The sequence below is a fragment of the Chlorocebus sabaeus genome, chromosome 2 (genome assembly GCF_047675955.1).
Source record: "Chlorocebus sabaeus isolate Y175 chromosome 2, mChlSab1.0.hap1, whole genome shotgun sequence".
In the NCBI taxonomy this organism is placed as follows: Eukaryota; Metazoa; Chordata; class Mammalia; order Primates; family Cercopithecidae; genus Chlorocebus; species Chlorocebus sabaeus.
Window position 1 is genome coordinate 93,417,615 of NC_132905.1, and position 18,591 is coordinate 93,436,205.

The window sequence follows — 18,591 nt, forward strand, 5'->3', positions numbered from 1 at the left end:
ACCACGCCCAGCTAATTTTTGTATCGTAGAGACGGGGTTTCACCATGTTGGCCAGGCTGGTTTCGATCTCTTGACCTCGTGACCCGCCCGCCTCGGCCTCCCAAAATGCTGGGATTACTGGCGTGAGCCACCGCGCCCTGCCCACTATGCATACATTTGATTTGTGATTCTTTTGCGGCAAAACCTGATCTTCACTTAGATTCAGGTTACTTTATTAACTATTACTAATGATTGTGAACAGTGCATTCTAATAAACTTATTTTTACGGGTATGCAATTGTGTAAATTGGTTAGACTTACTACAGTGTTTCGTTCTGGAACGAAAACGTAAGGCATTTTCCACATAACTGCTTGGAACACGACAGCTACCTGCTACCATAATTACGGTAGTTTTTTATTTATGGAAGAGTTTATCTTAAACTTATCTAGAATCAAAAGTTAAAGAAAGTACTAATTATGACAAAAGCCGGGAGTCGTTGGCACTTGAAACCAGAGTTTGATACTATGAGAAGGTTTTCAATTTTTAAAAGAAGGAAAAAAAGAAACACGGACGTCAGAAAAACTGGTTCAGTAGGGGTGGGGGCGGGTGCGAGAAGGCTACGGAATCCCCGAAGGCCCAGGAGGAACCTGGAACATGTTAACCGCTCCAACTGGAGCGGGTGGTAAAAACGGCTCCGCCTCCTGCGAGGGCGACGCAGTGCGCAAGCGTGCTGGGCTTCACCCGCGCAGGCGCAGTCGCCTCTGCTGGCGTCGTCCCCATGGAGCTGCCGTAGCGGACCCAGCACAGCCAGGAGTATCCGGGATGAGCTCAGCCGCGGCCGACCACTGGGCGTGGTTGCTGGTGCTCAGCTTCGTGTTTGGGTGCAATGTTCTTAGGATCCTCCTCCCGTCCTTCTCATCCTTCGTAAGTGGCTGCCTGGCCTCCCAAGGGCCGGTGGGGATGCCGCCCCAGTCCCCTGGCGGGTCTGGGCGTAGGTACAGGGGTCTCAACTGGGCGACTGAAGGCCAGATTCAGCCCATAGTAGCGTCTTGGTTGGTCTGTAAGCTTTTTTGAGATAGTTGCTAGCGTCTAAAAGGTGCGACGCTTTACCCCAGAATCAGACTTTCTGAGTTCTAAGGGGGTGAGGGGAGAAACGTCCGGCAAACCTGGGCCACCCTTTCACGGGGCAAGAATCTTCTCGCTGTGGGTGGCGGCGGCGAACCTCACATTGGGAGTTCCTGGTGCCCCGCTGCCAGCCTCACCCGTTTCCGTTAATCCTGGTCCCTAGAGGCATTCGAGCAGCCCTCACCCAGGGTTTTCCCAGAGGCCTGGCGGGCGAAGTTAGCTGTTCCAGGTCCCGGAGAGATGGATCCTGGCGTCCAGGAGCCCACATTCTTGGGGTGGGTAGGGTGGGAGACCGGTGCAGAGAGAATCTCAGTACAGCGTGATGCCTTCAGTATCCAAGGGAGCAACCAGCTTGGGGAGCACTCTTTCTGCAAGGTAGTGAGTACATTACCTCCGTGTCTCGGCTGCTGGGAGAGGCGAGTATTATCCCATCCTCCTTTACCTCCCGGAGGTGTCTGGCTCAGAGAATTTAGTAGTGGCGCTAAGTCATCCACCTAGTGACTGGAGGTGGAGATTTGATTGCCTGTTGGAACAGGGATAGGGATAGGGATTTGGTGGCAAATTGAACAGGGCGTGGTGGGCTGTGGTCATGGGAGGTGGGGGTACCTTGGGAACTGTCCCCGGGAATGAGCGCCCTCTGTATACCCACAGCAGGAATGAGGAGCTGTTGGGCACAGACGGAGACCTCAAAGATTGTGCGCATGCGTTGTAGCATTGTCTTGGAAAACAGTTCTTGCTTTTCTCTCCTAAGATAAATTGGTAATAGTGGAGTATATTTTATTCCATCAGTATTCATTGAGTGCTTGTTTTGTGCAAAACTCTATTCTTACTCTCTCCAGTGTCCTACTGTCTGCATTGTCCTGGAGATACAGGGAATTCTCTTTTAACCCCTGAGTCTCCTTCAGAATCTTTCCTGATGCTATCCAGTCTTTTTAAGATGATGTCTCTCAGGTCCTTAGCATTGCATAAAAAACTCCTGATGAGCTGGCCCATGCTCATCTTATTTTTAATTGTAAAATCTACATAATATGAAATTTATCATCTTTATCATTTTTAGGTGTACAGTTCAGTGGCATTAAGTACATTCACGTTTTTGTGCAACCGTTATCCCAGAACTTTATTATTATTATTATTATTATTTTTTTTTTTGAGATGGAGTCTCGCTCTGTCCCCAGGCTGGAGTGCAGTGGCCAGATCTCAGCTCACTGCAAGCCCCGCCTCCCGGGTTTACGCCATTCTCCTGCCTCAGCCTCCCGAGTAGCTGGGACTACAGGCGTCCGCCACCTCGCCCGGCTAGTTTTTTTGTATTTTTTAGTAGAGATGGAGTTTCACCGGGTTAGCCAGGATGGTCTCGATCTGCTGACCTCGTGATCCGCCCCTCTCGGCCTCCCAAAGTGCTGGGATTACAGGCTTGAGCCACCGCGCCCGGCCCTCTTTATTATTATTTTTTTAAGACAGGGTCTGGCTCTGTGCAGTGGCACAATCTCAGCTCATTGCAACCTCTGCCTCTCAGGTTCAAGGGATCCTCCCACCTCAGCCTCCCAAGTAGCTGGGACCACAGGCATGCACCACCATGCCCAGCTATTTTTTTTGTATTTTTCGTAGAGACAGAGCTTTGCCATGTTGGCCAGGCTGGTCTCAAACTCCAGACCTCAAGCCATCTGCCCACCTTCACCTCCCAAACTGCTGGGATTACAGGTGTGAACCACTGCACCTGGCCCTGCTCCCAGAACTTTTTCTTTTTTCTTTTTTGGAACAGAGTCTCAGTCTGTTGCCTATGCTGGAGTGCAGTGGCCTGATCTTGGCTCACTGCAGCCTCCATCTTCCAGGTTCAAGCGATTCTCTTGCCTCATCCTCCCAAGTAGCTGTGATTACAGGCACCTGCCACCATGCCTGGCTAATTTTTGTATTTTTAGTAGAGATGGGGTCTCACTATGTTGCCCAGGCTAGTCTCAAACTCCTGACCTCAAGTCATCTGCCCTTCTTGGCCTCCCAAAGTGCTAGTATTACAGGCATGTGCCACCATGCCCGGCCCCATATCACAACCTTTTTATCTCCTCTGACTGAAACTCTCGCACCCGTTAAACAACTCTTCATTCCTGCCTTTCCCTGGCAACCTCCATTGTACTTTCTGGCTCTGTGAATTTGACTCCTCTTGGGACCTATGTCATATAAGTGGAATCAGACAGTATTTTTCCTTTTGTGACTGGCTGCTTTTCACTCAGCATAATATCCTTAAGGTTCATCCATGTTGTAGCATGAGTCAGGATTTCCTTCCCTTTTAAGGCTGAATAGTATCCCATTATATGTATAGGCCACACATTTTGTTTATTCATCCATCTGTCTATGGACACTTGGGTTGTTTCTACCTTTTGACTATTGTAGATAATGCTAAAATGTTTACAGATACCTCTTTGAGTCTCTGCTTTCAGTTTTTCTGGACATATACCCAGAAGTGGAATTCCTGGATCTATGGTAATTCAATGTTGAATGTTTTTGAGAAACCACCATGCTGTTTTCCATAGCAGCCACACCATTCGACATTCCCACCCACAATGCAGAAGGGTTCCAGTTGCTCCACATCCTTCAACACATATTTTGTTTTCTTATTTATTATTTTTATTTTTATTTTTTATTTTTATTTCATTTATTTTTTTGAGATGGTGTCTTGCTCTTGTCACCCAGGCTGGAGTGCAATGGTGCAATCTCGGCTCAGTGCAACCTCTGCCCCTCGGGTTCAAGAGATTCTCCTGCCTCAGCTTCCCAAGTAGCTGGGATTACAGGTGCCCGCCACCATGCCTGGCTAATTTTTGTACTTTTAGTAGAGATGAGGTTTCACCATGTTGGCCAGGCTGGTCTCAAACTCCTGACCTCCAGTGATCCACCCGCCTTGGCCTCCCAAAGTGCTGGGATTACAGGCCTGAGCCACTGCACCCAGCTTATTTTTATTTTTTTGAGAGGGAGTCTCTCTCTGTCACCCAGGCTGGAGTGCAGTGGCTCAATCTTGGCTCACCTCCGCCTCCTGGGTTCAAGCAATTCTTCTGTCTCAGCCTTCCAAGTAGCTGGGATTACAGGTGCATGCCACCATGCCGGGCTAATTTTTGTATTTTTAGTAGAGACAGGGTTTTGCCATGTTGGCCAGGCCGGTCTCGAACTCCTGACCTCAGGTGATCCACCCACCTTGGTCGGTCTCCTAAAGTGCTGGTGTTACAGGCCTGAGCCACCACACCCGGCCTTTTTTTTTTTTTTAAATACTAATTATCCTAATGGACAGAAGGTGGTATCTCATTTAGTTTTGATTTGCATTTCCCTAATAATTAGTGATGTTCAGTATCTTTTCAGATGCTTATGGCCGTCTGTTTATCTTTGGAGACATGTCTAGTCAAATCTTTTGCCCCCTTTTAAAATTCAGTTGTTTTTTGTTGTTGAGTTAGTTCCTTTTGTTGTTATTAGACAATTTTTTTTTTGTTTTTGAGACAAGAGTTTCGCTCTGTTGCCCAAGCCGGAGTGCAATGGCGCTGTCTCGGCTCACTGCAACCTCTGCCTCCTGGGTTCAAGCGATTCTCCTGCCTTAGCCTCCCAAGTAGCTGGGATTTACGTGCATTCGCCACCACGCCCAGCTAATTTTTGTGTGTTTTTTTTTTTTTTTTTTAGCAGAGAGGGGGTTTCACTATGTTGGCCAGGCTGATCTTGAACTCCTGACCTCAGGTGATCCACCTGCCTCAGCCTCCCAAAGTGCTGGGATTACAGCCATGAGCCACCACACCTGGCCAACAATTTTTTTTTTTTTTTTTTAACTTTTAAGTTCAGGGATACGTGTGCAGGTTTGTTATATAGGTAAACTTGTGTCATGGGAGTTTGTTGTAGAGATTATTTCGTCACCCAGTTATTAAGCCTAGTACTCATTAATTAATTTTCCTGATCGTCTCCCTCCCACCCCCCCTCCCTCTGAAATAAAAAAATTTGTTTTTAGAGGCCGAGTCTTGCTCTGTGACTCAGGACCTGTGTCCACTCTTGTGCTGCCTCCTACAACAACCTTATGGCCTCTCTAACCTCAACCCAGTTAGCTTTCTTAAACCCATTTCCCTTGGATTGTAACACTTGTTGTTAGCCAGGTTCAGAAGGATAACATAATTATTATCCCAGCAGAGTACACCCACCCTGTAATTGGTAATAGAGATGTTTGGCCTGGTCACTGGGTTTGTGGTGACGGTCTGTGAGAAGCTGTAAGGAACGTGCTGGTCTTGAGTAGGGTCAAATGCTGCTCCTTCACCATCATCAGAGGCTACTTCATCACAGCCTCTGATTTGAGGATTCAAGTGGGAAAGACTCATGACAAGCAGCAGAAAGTCGAATTGGGAAAACAGTGCCCTCTGGAATGGGGCCAGGCTCAGGTACTTAAATCATAACCTCCCTTGGGATGTTTCTGAAGCAGAAGTTGGGGAGGCAGCGCCCTGATCTCATCACTCAGTCTAGGCTGCACTGGTTCCCCCCATCCCCCCGCCGCGCCCCCAGCTCCCTGCCCCACGTGAGGCCTTAGGAGGTCTGAAGTATCAGAAGTCCTTGGGCCAGTTAAGACTAGTAAGGTCCTGGGAGGCGATCTCAGCTGCCTGCTGCGGTGGGGGTGGGATGCCTGGTAAGGACACCAAGTCTCTGGCGTTGGCGTGGTTGGAATTTTCCCGGGGATCTCTACCTCCTCTTCAAGCTGGTCACGGACGCATAGTTCATTCAGTAGGTGGTCCGGGACTTTATTCAGCTATAGGAGGGCAACAAAGACGCCTTTGATGAGCGCCGGCTCTGCAGCTCTGCAGGTGCGGGGGAGGTGCACTGTGTAGGTACCCCAGGACTGGCGGGCGCTGTGGGTGTATGCGACGTGGTTGGAATTTTCCCGGGGATCTCTACCTCCTCTTCAAGCTGGTCACGGACGCATAGTTCATTCAGTAGGTGGTCCGGGACTTTATTCAGCTATAGGAGGGCAACAAAGACGCCTTTGATGAGCGCCGGCTCTGCAGCTCTGCAGGTGCGGGGGAGGTGCACTGTGTAGGTACCCCAGGACTGGCGGGCGCTGTGGGTGTATGCGAACGACACGACTGTGCAGGCGTCCCAGGAGTGGCGCAGGGTCAGAGTCCATGCAAGCCGCACGCACTGCGCAGGTGCCCCAGTACTGGCACGGGCTCAAGAGTCCATGCAAACTGCACGCACTGCGCAGGTGCTCCAGGAGTGGCGCGGGCTCAGTCTATGCAAACTGCATGCACTGCGCAGGCGCCCCAGAAGTGGCACTGGCTCAGGGTCCCTGCGAGCCGCACGCACTGCGCAGGCGCCCCAGGACTGGTGTGGGCTGAGGGACCACAGGAGCCACACGCACTGCGCAGGCGCGAGGAGGCCCTTCCTTGCAACCCTAGCTTTGCAGATAAAGGACGCTGCGCGGGTTGCCTTCTGGGCTCACCGGCCGATTGCTCTTTCAGATTCAACAGTTTCTAAATTATCTTTCAGTTTCTGCTGTAAAGAGTGGCCGCCTCCTTTTCCCTCTAGGGGACTAAAGCCAGAGGAGAATGTTGCAGGGTTTGCCTCTGTGGTCATCGTCTTAGAGCACCGCCCCCCCTCGCGCCCCCACACTCTTTTCCTCAGCCGTTGCTTAGTGAGTCCCTGCTGTGGACCACGCTTGGAGATGGTCCTCAAGTATTAGTTTAGGGGGACGACGCTGCGCTTCACAAGACCTGCCCCAGAGCCCTATGACGCAGAAGCACGCTAGTGAAGTGCGCATGTGCGGGCAGGGCCTCCCGTGGGACTCTCGCGGGGGCCGCAGCCAAGGACTGGGGCTGGCGGCCTGGAGAGCTGCTGGGTTCTCGGCCCTGGCCGGCGGGTCCTGGCCGAGAGTGGCATCTGGGGCTGTTTAGGGTCTGGAGCTTCCTGAGTTGGAGGACTCTGTCCTCTGTTTTCAGGGACTCAGGGTGACCTGAGTTGGTGGTTCCTGGGTTTGCCTGCTCTACTGCTGGCAGGCGCGAGCACGGGCTGTGCACGTTGTCGTGCCATCAGTTATTTACTTTTGTTCTAAAAATTAATATTTGCATTATTACATTTAGATTCATATCTTATTAAATCTTATACTGCATAATTCTAGAACATTTTAACACATATGTGGGTCTTGGATTAACATTGATGCATATTTGCAAATTTATGCTTTAAAACATTTTTATTTTAGAGACAGGGTCTCACTCTGTTGCCCAGGCTGTAGTGTGGTGGTGCCATCATAATTCACAGCAGCCTCAACCTTTCGGGCTCCAGCGATCCCTCCCTCCCCGCCTCAGCCTCCCAAGTAGCTGGGGGCACAGGGACCCCCAGCTGCGCCACCACGCCTGGCTAATTTTTAATTTTTTTGGTAGAGATTGGGTCTTGCCATGTTGCCCCGCCTGGTCTCGAACTCCTGGGCTCAAACGATCTTCCTGCCTCAGTCTCCCAAGGTGCTGGGATTACAGGGTTAACCACCGCGCCTGGCTCAGACAATTTTTATTGTGCTTATACATGTAATAGATGTAATTATTTTTTCAAGCACCAGTTGTTTTTGTTAACCTTACAAAGCTGCCTTCAGTTTTCCTCAAGTTCACTCTTCTGCCTTCACTCACGTCCCATTCCTGAGTTAATTGTTTTGTGTACTCCCTCTCAGGTGACTGGCCGGACTCGGCTTCCCAGCTCTAACTGGAGAGTTGTCCCTACTGTGCGGCAGGCAGAGGAGACCTGTGAGCTGGGAGGGGGAGAGGGAATCTCATTTATTGTGTGCTTACTGTGTGTCAGGCACACTTTAGGTACACTATAACATTTCATCTTTATTAATCTGTTTTAAAAATTTCAAAACAAACACAAATGTGCAGAAAAGTTATGCATACAGTCAATACCGAGAGCTGATTCTGTTTCCTGAACCATTTGGAAGTTGTCAGTCTGAACCCCCTCATTCCCAGGTACTTTGGTATTCAATAGATTCTTGGGGGCCGGGCGCAGTAGCTTACGCCTGTAATCCCAGCACTTTGGGAGGCTGAGGCGGACGGATTGCTTGAACTCAGGAGTTCACTGGCAACATAGTGAAACCGTGTGTCTACTAAAACTAAAAACAAATTAGCCGAGCGCGGTGGTGCACGACTGTGGTCGCAGATACTCAGGAGGCTCAGGTGGGAGTATGGCTTGAGCCCAGGAAGTTGAGGTTGTAGTGAGCCGAGATCTAATGCAGGCATCAAGTACTTTACCACGATCTGATCCTCAGGCCCCATTCAGGTTCCCCACGTGTTGCGGTAACGTCCTTAACGGAAAGGACCCAGTTCGGAATCATGCGTTGTATTTCCCGGCCTCTAGCCTCCTTCTGTCTGGAGGAGTTTCCCGGTTTTCCCTTGACTTTCATGGCTGTCATTTGTGAGTATCAGAGGCCAGTGATTTCACAGAATGGACGTCCACTGGCATGTCTGATACTTGGCAGGGATATCTGAGAGGCAGTGCTGTGTTCTCATTGTATCTCATCCGCTGGTGGGACTGGGATTTGGGGATGTTCGCTGATCCCTTGGGGCAGGTGGCCCAGGCGCCTGTAAGGGATCTGGTCTTGGGGCGCCTGCGCAGTCCCCGGCCTAGGCCTTCCTGGCAGATCTGCGGGCGCCACCTGGCGGCCACTGCCAACTCCTCCCTTGCGCTCCAGCCACCCCTCCCCTCCCGGTGCCGTGGCCGGGGCCGTTCCCTGGAGAGTGGACTACTGGGGCTGGTGCCGGGAACCGGGGCCTGCAGGGGGCGGCACAGGCGGGCCCCCAGGTCATGCGGGGCCCGTCTGCTCACAGGGACCAGCCAGGCCAACCTGGGGAGGGTGCCTCTTTGTTTATGTCTGTATTTCTCTGCCTGTCTGTGGAAACCACAGATCTCCAATTCTAAGCCAACACCACAAGATTCATTCTGCTTCTCTCGGAGACGCCTGCCTTCCTGCCTGCCTTCCTGCCTGCCTTCCTTCCTGCCTTCCTTCCTTCCTCCCTTCCTTCCTCCCTCCCTCCCTTCCTCCCTCCTTGCCTACCTTCCTTCACCAGGTTATGAAACTGGCTAATTTTTCATATTTTTTGTAGAGACAGAGTTTCACCGTGTTGCCAAGACTGGTCTCAAACTCCTGGGCTCAAGGGATTCACCTGCCTTGGCCTCCCAAAGTACTGGGATTATAGGCATGAGCTACTGCACCCGCCCTTTTTTCTTTTTTCTCTCTCTTTTTTTTTTGAGACAAGGTCTTACTCTGTTGCTCAGGCTGGAGTCCAATGGCATGATCTCAGCTCACTGCGGCCTTGAACTCCTGTACACAAGAGATCCTTCCACCCATCCTCCAGAGCGTTAGGGTTGCGGGCCCAGCCACCACGCCAGGCTGAGGCATTTTTCTAAGTGTCTTTGCTGAAAGTGAGAAGACTGGCTTACGTTATCCTCAATATGTTTATTTCTGTGATCACCCTTTTGTAATTAATCTCTGGTGTCCACCGCCAACTGTTACCCATGTGAATGCATGCCTCGCCCCACCTGGGCTCTGACACGGGCAGGTTTCCTTCTTGTCTTGTATGTCCGTCCCCCTCACCCTACAGACCCTGACTCCTGTGTCAGGCTGCCCTTTCTTGGGGACCCCTGTATCACCATGCCTGGCCCTGATGCCTCTTGCCAGGGTGCCATTCTGTGGGAAGGCCCTCTGCACTGAGCTTGGGTGCTGATGCTCTGCCCTGGCCCCGCCTCACCGCTGTTGCCCTGCACCTGCACCTTGCTCTGCCCCGTCTAATCTAGGACTGAATTCTTCAGGCAGGGGAGAGGACCCACGTTCCCTGTCGCTGGAATAACAGCTCTGGTGATGAAATTGGTTTTCATTTCATAATTGCAATTTTAGTTATAGTGAAAGAGACAAAAATTTGTATTGGAGCAATTCATGGGCATCTCTGCAAAAGGAAAAATATAGTTTGAATAGCAATTTGAATATGAGGGTTTTTTTTTTTGGTGGTATAGAGAGCTGAAAAGGGCAGCAGAGGCTGGCTGTGTAGGTAGTAGGCAGCTTGCCCAGTTGGCAGAGGCAGGAGTAGGATGTTGGAGCAGGGTGTACTGGTTCTGCCTGGCCAAACCCATGCTGGAGTCGCCTCAAAGGCAGTGGCAGGGGAGTTCCCTCAAGGGGCTGCTCCAGACTGCGGGGAGATGGGGCCAGCTTGGATTCCAAAGAAAGAAGCACTAAACGCCAGGGTGATGAGTCCACAGCATTCACGAAGGGAACTTACAAGAGCTGCGGCAGTCCTGGGACAGCCAGTGAGAGAAAGGGACATTTACCTAGGGCTGTCTGCCACCGGGGGGCTGGGGTTTGGAGTGTATGTGGGAGTTTGAGGACTTTGTCATGGCGGGGCTAGTTTGTAGGTGTTTCTCAGCAGGATGAATCTTCCAGTGTTCTCCAGCAACAGCCTTCACTCTTTATCAGTCCTGAGAATGTTCACAGCCCCAGTTTGGGTTCAAGCCTGCAGGGAAACACACAACTGGCTGGGTCACAGAGTGGTCAGGGCATAGACAGAAAGTGGGGGAGATTGGGGGATCCTCCTGTGGCCCGTGTTGGAAGATGCTGATCCCCGCTGTCCGCCCTGCCAGATGTCCAGGGTGCTGCAGAAGGACGCGGAGCAGGAGTCACAGATGAGAGCAGAGATCCAGGACATGAAGCAGGAGCTCTCCACGGTCAACATGATGGACGAGTTTGCCAGATACGCCAGGCTGGAAAGAAAGATCAACAAGATGACGGATAAGCTCAAAACCCACGGTACTGCGTCCCTTGCAGCCTGAAGGCTTCGTGAGAGCTGATTAATAGAGAAGTCTGTATGTAAAGATTAGTAGAATACATGCTTTGCTTCTTGGATGTTTTGAATATTGATGGAAACTTTTAAGTTATCTGGAGGAAACTCAGTAATAATTACTTTCTTCCTATTTGTTGGTGAACCTTTGCTTTCTAATCACAGAAACATCTAAGAATCCTCTCAGATTTTCCTCAGAGCCAACGCTTTATTGTAGGTTTTCATTTTTAAATTCATCAGTTTTCTGAGAGAAGCCCAGAAAAAAAGTCTCACAGTGGATTGTCAGAGACTTTTGTTCCACTCTCTAGAAAAATGCCCAGCAGTGTCCTCTTCCGAGTGTCACCTCCTGGGTACAGTCTCCTGTGATGAAGAGCGCTGTCTCAGGGCAGCCCGTGTGCTGAGGAACCCTGTGCACAGTGTGTGCACAGCCAGACAGCTGTCTCTGTGGCTAGGAAAACAGACAGGGGGGGCCTGTCCAGGCCCAGGACAAGCTGGATTAAATAGGGAGGAAAATTTAGTCCTTTTGGTAAGTGGTAATTCTATTATACAAAGAATCTTTGATTTCGTGAGTCATTTTAAGAGTTTTCACAGGCCGGGCGCGGTGTCTCAAGCCTGTAATCCCAGCACTTTGGGAGGCCGAGACGGGCGGATCACGAGGTCAGGAGATCGAGACCATCCTGGCTAACACGGTGAAACCCCATCTCTGCTGAAAAATACAAAAAAACTAGCCGGGCGAGGTGGTGGGCGCCTGTAGTCCTGGCTACTCGGGAGGCTGAGGCAGGAGAATGGCATAAACCCGGGAGACGGAGCTTGTAGTGAGCTGAGATCTGGCCACTGCACTCCAGCCTGGGCGACAGAGCGAGAGTCTGTCTCAAAACAAAACAAAAAAAAGTTTTCAAAATTAAAGCTATTCAAATCTCAATCTGAGTAGGATTCTATTTTAAATAATGGCATAATGAGATAGTGGGTGAATTAAAAATTCTATTTTACATTTTCTCAATATGTTGAATATGTTGAGTGATTGTTCCATTTATAATCAGAAAGTGTATTATACAGGAAAATAACATTTCTGTGTATTTGAATATGTTGTTAATTTTTTAGGACTGACATAATTGTTTGTCCTGTTTTTCCTTTCAGTGAAAGCTCGGACAGCTCAATTAGCCAAGATAAAATGGGTGATAAGTGTCGCTTTCTACGTATTGCAGGTAAGTGTGCTAGAGCGCCAGCCGCGTCATTGGAGTTGGTGGCCCTGAACTCCAGAGCGTTGCCTGCAGATCCAGGGCTGGGAGTTTGGGCTGTTCCGCCTTCAGCTGTTGTGTGGTGTGGCCCTGCCCACACGGAGCTCTAAACACTCTCGGTCTGTAAGTCAGACTAAAAGGAAGCCTTTCTCTTGAGGAGAGTTGTTACAGTTTGGGACTTTTTGGCAGATGAACTGTGAAGGAAGTTCTCGGAGAGCTTCCACCGCGCCTTCATCCCCGTGTGGTCTGAACGGCCAGGTGGGATGAAGTGAGAAGCTTATAGATGACGTCGGTTTTTTCTGAGCTCTTCAGTAATTTGGCTCTTACTTGTTACCTGGTATACTTCATGGGCACTCTCCACCCTCCAGGTAGAGAACCAGCTTTTCTCACTGGAATTGGCTTCTAGCCTTCCTGCCTGGGGCTTAACCCACGGAGCCTCTCGCGGAGCTGTTGCTGGGCTCTGCTCTGCCCCAAGAGTGCAGTTGTGCTGCCCAGACACCTTTAGCAGCTGCCGTAAATATCCGAGTTGCAGTATTGTGTGATCTAGTACCAAGGCAAAGCATTCAAGCTCACCCTGCAAAAAGGTTAGTTTGGGCGAGGGGGTAGATTTAAGGAAATTGATCCTGAGGCACTGTTATTTGCTAAGAGGTAAGTTTCCTGCAGATAAAGGAGTTAGGCCAGCAACGCTCTTTCATGTCTCCTCTTCTGAGTGGCCTATTCAAGCCGGGAAGGGGACAGATGACAATCGAAGGAATGCTGCAGGGGGATGGAGGGAAATAAAGCATCCCCCACCATTGAAACTTACACAGGACTTAACTCTGTGTGCCTTGCTAACACTGGTGTACTTGGGAGAATTCCCTGTCTTTTCAAGGATGGCTTTCATCACTAATAAGGTGTGTTTAGCGTACAGTCTGGCTACCCAAAGGAGATACTCAGTGAGAAAAGCACACCCGTGTTGTGGGAGACTTTGGTTAGTTGATCAGCTAATTCAAATTATGTGTGGATTGTATTTATCCTAAAACAGGGAAATGCCAGTTCACAGAGGAAGGCTCGCCTACTTGTTGGCAGTGTTCTGGACATGCTGCTGAGCTCGTCTTTAATTAGACTTTCTAATTGAAGGTTTCACCAGGGGACATTAGCGGCCGTGTGTGCTCATCTGTTGTCTGTGGGGACTGGGTTCCTAGGCTTGAGCTGCTCAGTCTGGAGAGTTTTCCTGGGTTTGTTTTCGCATTTCCCTGTGCTCCCTTCTGTGCAGTGGGTCGTGTGACCGGCAGGCTGCGCCACTCACCACGGGTGTCTTTCCAGGCTGCGCTGATGATCTCACTCATCTGGAAGTATTATTCTGTCCCTGTGGCTGTCGTGCCGAGTAAATGGATAACCCCTCTAGACCGCCTGGTAGCCTTTCCTACTAGAGTAGCAGGTAAGAATTTTCTGGAAGATACAGTGGAAGAGTGTGGATAGGCTTGTGTAGAGGTGTGTGGTAGAAGATTAAGTTAGCCTGACATCCTCCTCACTGGCCATTTAGTGAGCGGGTTTTGTGAGGCTTGCCATGAAGAAACTGAGCTCTAGAAAAGTTACTTCACTTGTCTAGTGTCACCAAAATGTTAAGGAGCAAAGCTAGAATTCAGTCCTAGGTCTGTTTCCGGGACCCATGCCCAGTGCGTCAAGTCTGATACCCCATTGAAACACTAGCCGTAGGTCCACAGTTCTGTCTCTTCTCAGTCCCCATTGTGGTTGGCCTCTCTGTAGCACTTAATGCTCTTGGCTATTCTTTTATTTTTTATTTTTTGAGACAGAGTCTTACTCCGTCACCCAGGCTGGAGTGCAGTGGTGCGATCTTGACTTGCTGCTACCTCTGCCTTCCAGGTTCAAGCAATTCTTATGCCTCAGCCTCCCATCTAGCTGAAATTGCAGGCGTGCACCACCATGCCCAGCTAATTTTCATATTTTTAGTAGAGACAAGGTTTCACCATGTTGGCCAGGCTGGTCTCAAATTCCTGACCTTAAGTGATCCTCACGCTTCAGCCTCCCAAAGTACTGAGATTACAGGCATGAACCACTGTGTCCGGCCACGTTCTTTTATTTTTGAAGATAATTTTTTTGGATATTAAAAGTAGTACATGTCACTATAGAATGATTAGAAATATAGTGATTAATTACAAACCCCAGCTGGGTGCACTGGCTTACACCTGTAATCCTAGCACTTTGGGAGGCCAAGGTGGGCAGATTGCCTGAGCCAGGAGTTTGAGACCAGCCTGGGCAACATGGTGAAACCCTGTCTCTACTAAAATACAAAAAATTAGCTGGGCATGGTGGTGCGTGCCTATAATCCCAGCTACTTGGGGCCGGGCGCGGTGGCTCAAGCCTGTAATCCCAGCACTTTGGGAGGCCGAGACGGGCGGATCACGAGGTCAGGAGATCGAGACCATCCTGGCTAACACGGTGAAACCCCGTCTCTACTAAAAATACAAAAAACTAGCCGGGCACGGTGGCGGGCGCCTGTAGTCCCAGCTACTCGGGAGGCTGAGGCAGGAGAATGGCGTGAACCCGGGAGGCGGAGCTTGCAGTGAGCTGAGATCTGGCCACTGCACTCCAGCCTGGGCGACAGAGCGAGACTCTGTCTCAAAAAAAAAAAAAAAAAAAAAAAAAAAAAGTAGTACATGTCACTATAGAATGATTAGAAATATAGTGATTAATTACAAACCCCAGCTGGGTGCACTGGCTTACACCTGTAATCCTAGCACTTTGGGAGGCCAAGGTGGGCAGATTGCCTGAGCCAGGAGTTTGAGACCAGCCTGGGCAACATGGTGAAACCCTGTCTCTACTAAAATACAAAAAATTAGCTGGGCATGGTGGTGCGTGCCTATAATCCCAGCTACTTGGGAGGCTGAGGTGTGTGAATCACTTGAACCCAAGAGGGGGAGGTTGCAGTGAGCTGAGATCATGCCACTGTACCCCAGCCTGGGTGACAGAGTGAGACTCTGTCTCAAAACAAAATAAAATAAAATAAAATAAATAAAAAATAAGATTCTTATTAGCTTTTAATGCTGTGATATATTTTTCTTTGTCTTTTTTTTCCCATTTATTTTGATATAGTTAAGGTCACCTGGCACATAACATTTTGTGCCTCCTTTTTACTTTATAGTGTAAGCCTGTTCCCACGTCTTAGTTTTTTAGGGCTAAGTGAAATACTATAAACTGGGTAGCTCATAAACAACAAATGTATTTCTCACTGTCCTGGAGGCTGGGGAGTCCAAGATCGAGGTGCCGGCAGATTTGACATCTGATGATGGCCCGTTTTCCTGTTCATGGATAATGTCTTCTCACTGTGTCCTTGCATGGTGGAAGGACGAGCTCCCTTAGGCCTCTTTTGTGAGTGCGCTAATCCCAGTCACAAGGACTCTGCCTTTGTGACTTCATCACCTCCCAGAAGGCCCCAACTCTTAGTGCCATCCCTGTGGGGGGTAACTTACTAACAGATGAATTTTAGGGGGATACAAACTTTCAGACTATAGCACCATATCAGTAAATTTCTTTTCTTTTTTTTTTTTTTTTTTTTTTTTGAGGCAGGGTCTTGCTGTGTTGCCCAGGCTGGCAGTGGCACCCTCCTAGCTCACTACAGCCTTGAACTCCTTGGCTCAAGTAATCCTCCCACCTTAGTCTCCTGAGTAGTTAGGGTCACAGTTGCACACCACTATGCAGCTAATTAAAAAAAAAAAGTTTTTTATAGAGATGGGGTCTTGCTTTGTTGCTTAGGTTGGTCCCACACTCCTGGCATCAAGCAATCCTCCCTCCTCAGCTTCTCAGAGTGCTGGGATTATAGGCGTGAGTCACCTTGCCTGGCACATTTCTTCATTAAGGAATTTGCAGTAGCTGTTCTTCATTTAGATATGTCATCTGCAAATTTTCCTGAGGAAGGATATTTATTTGGGTCCTGATTTTTTGCTGTTAAAGATAATGCTGCAGCACACATCCTTGCTGGTCTTTGGTTGTGATTTGTGGTTATGATAGAGGTGAATATTGTATCAAAAGGAATGACTATTTCTTTTTCTTTTTTTTTTTTTTAAGACAGAGTCTCACTCTGTTGCCCAGGCTGGAGTACAGTGGCGTGATCTCGGCTCACTGCAACCTCCGCCTCCCAGGTTTCAAGTGGTTCTCCTGCCTCAGCCTCCCTGGTAGCTGGGATTACAGGTGCCTACTACCACGCCTGACTAATTTTTGTATTTTTAGTAGAGACAAGATTTCACCATGTTGACCAGGCTGGTCTTGAACTCCTGACCTCAGGTAATTCACCCGCCTTATCCTCCCAAAGTGCTGGGATTACAGGCGTGAGCCACTGTGCCTGGCTGGGAATGTCTGTTTCAAAGACTCCCAATGTAGCTACCACTCCTGTCCAGTTCTCCACCCTTTCCTTCCCCTCTCCTTTGTTTGACACAGCTGGGCTAGGCCAGGAGCTCTGCGCTGCGGGCCAGAGAAGCATCCAGCCACCCTTCCATGCCTCCAGCAGGGCCATGGGCTACTCTTGCAGCCTGTCCTCCTGGACAGGGGGATATGTGTGCCTCTCCATTATTGGTGGGGCAAGAAAGGCATAGATAGACATTGCTTTGTTTATAATGCTTTCTGAGAAAGGAAAAGTTAATCTTACAGGTTTGGTTTTGGAATCTATTAATATCATAAGTAGTAACGCACATCTCTCTGGCAGGAAAGGGAAATTCAGCCCAGGGTCCACTGTTCACTGCGATTCCTGCTTAGTAAAGAATGCAGCCCTGTGACTCTGTAGAAAGTGACAAATTCGGGCTGGGCACGGTGGCTCACGCCTGTAATCCCAGCACTTTGGGAGGCGGGCGGATCATCTGAGGTCAGGAGTTCGAGACCAGCTTGACCCACATGGTGAAACCCTGTCTCTACTAAAAATACAAAATTAACTGAGTGTGGTGGCGCACACCTGTAATCCCAGCTACTCGGGAGGCTGAGGCAGGAGAATCACTTGAGCCCGGGAGGCAGAGGTGCAGTGAGCTGAGATCACACCATTGCACTCCAGCCTGAGGGAGAGAGCGAGACTCTGTCTCAAAAAAAAAAAAATGAAGAAAGTGACAAATTTGAACCTATGAAACATAAACTTCGCCTCAGCCTAGCACTGCTCAAAAAGAGTAGAAATACTGTCTTTGCTGTGAGTTAAGGACAGCAGAGACAGATGTGGGCAGCACTGCTGGGGCGCTCTCTCATGGTGAATTTCTTTATTTTCAGGTGGTGTTGGAATTACCTGTTGGATTTTAGTCTGTAACAAAGTTGTGGCTATTGTGCTTCATCCATTCAGCTGAATAGGAAGATGGATACAGCTATGAGACTTTAAAAAATGGATTTTCTCTTATTAGGTTAAAAATCTGATTTACACTGTTTTGTTTTTTAAGAAACAAATGTGCACCGTTTCGATTTTTTTTTGTTGTTGAATATGTTTGTTCTTGGACTTTATGAGAGATTCTTATAAGAATCATTTTCTACACCTGTCATTGAACCAAGAAAGTCCAGTTTATGACATGTGTGTACCAGTGAACACCGTCCTAGATGTGTACAAAATGTGAAATGTTTAGGGACATCTCCGTGCCATCACTTGTGATTTGCCCTCTTGTGTATTTTGGTCATATTGCCAGCTAGAAAGTCAAAATTTTCTAACAACTTTAAGTTCTTTGAAGACTTAGTGTTGTTTTTAATCCAGTTTAGAAAGTAACTTAATTTTAATACCACTACTAAGAATTCAAAAAGTTCTTCTTTAATCACATTCAATACAACTAATAGAACAACACTAATTGGCATTACTGGGGCTTTTTCTTCCTTGGTTTAAAATGTCATTTGTTGAGGAAGCATTGTATAGTATTATCTACTTACTTGAGGCTGTTAATTTTTCATTACAGTGTTTTGTAAATGTGTCCACAATACCATAATGCATTGTTTTGTGCTCAAATTGTGTTTTGTATTTAAAGCATTTTGAATGAAGTGTATTTTATAAGCATTTAATATTTATGCTCTTTAGAATGGAACACAGAAAACAAACCTTATAAGGCCTGATTAAATTAATCTGAACCAATAACCTGTGTGGCCCACAAAATCGAATTCTGCTAAATGTTTCTTCAAACACTTTTTTCTTTTTTTTTTTTTGAGACGGAGTCTTGCTCTGTAGCCCGGGCTGCAGTGCAGTGGCCGGATCTCAGCTCACTGCAAGCTCCGCCTCCCGGGTTCACGCCATTCTCCTGCCTCAGCCTCCGGAGTAGCTGGGACTACAGGCGCCCGCCACCTCGCCCGGCTAGTTTTTTGTATTTTTAGTAGAGACGGGGTTTCACCGTGTTAGCCAGGATGGTCTCGATCTCCCAAGTGCTTGTGTAACTTCCTGCCTTACAGCTACTTTTTGCTGTGAGCCACACGCAACTGACAAGCGG

At 48.7% G+C, this 18,591-nt stretch overlaps 1 protein-coding gene across 11 annotated transcripts in view; it reads left to right on the plus strand.

Annotated features, from left to right (window-relative positions):
* The first annotated feature begins 699 nt into the window (after positions 1-699).
* The window catches only part of GET1 (guided entry of tail-anchored proteins factor 1), a 134,522-nt gene continuing 116,630 nt past the window's right edge, over positions 700-18,591 (plus strand). Inside the window, exons 1-5 of one of the 11 annotated variants that reach the window (XM_007968368.3) lie at positions 700-903; positions 10,723-10,888; positions 12,057-12,124; positions 13,463-13,577; positions 17,405-18,301. In XM_007968368.3, coding sequence (XP_007966559.2) covers positions 802-903; positions 10,723-10,888; positions 12,057-12,124; positions 13,463-13,577; positions 17,405-17,478 — 525 coding nt within the window. In that variant the 5' untranslated portion in view covers positions 700-801 and the 3' untranslated portion in view covers positions 17,479-18,301. Of the gene's footprint in view, positions 1,076-1,111; positions 1,483-10,722; positions 10,889-12,056; positions 12,125-13,462; positions 13,578-17,404; positions 18,302-18,591 lie in introns of those variants that run through there. The other 10 variants (XM_037984825.2, XM_037984823.2, XM_037984824.2 and 7 more) reach the window with 10 other exon arrangements.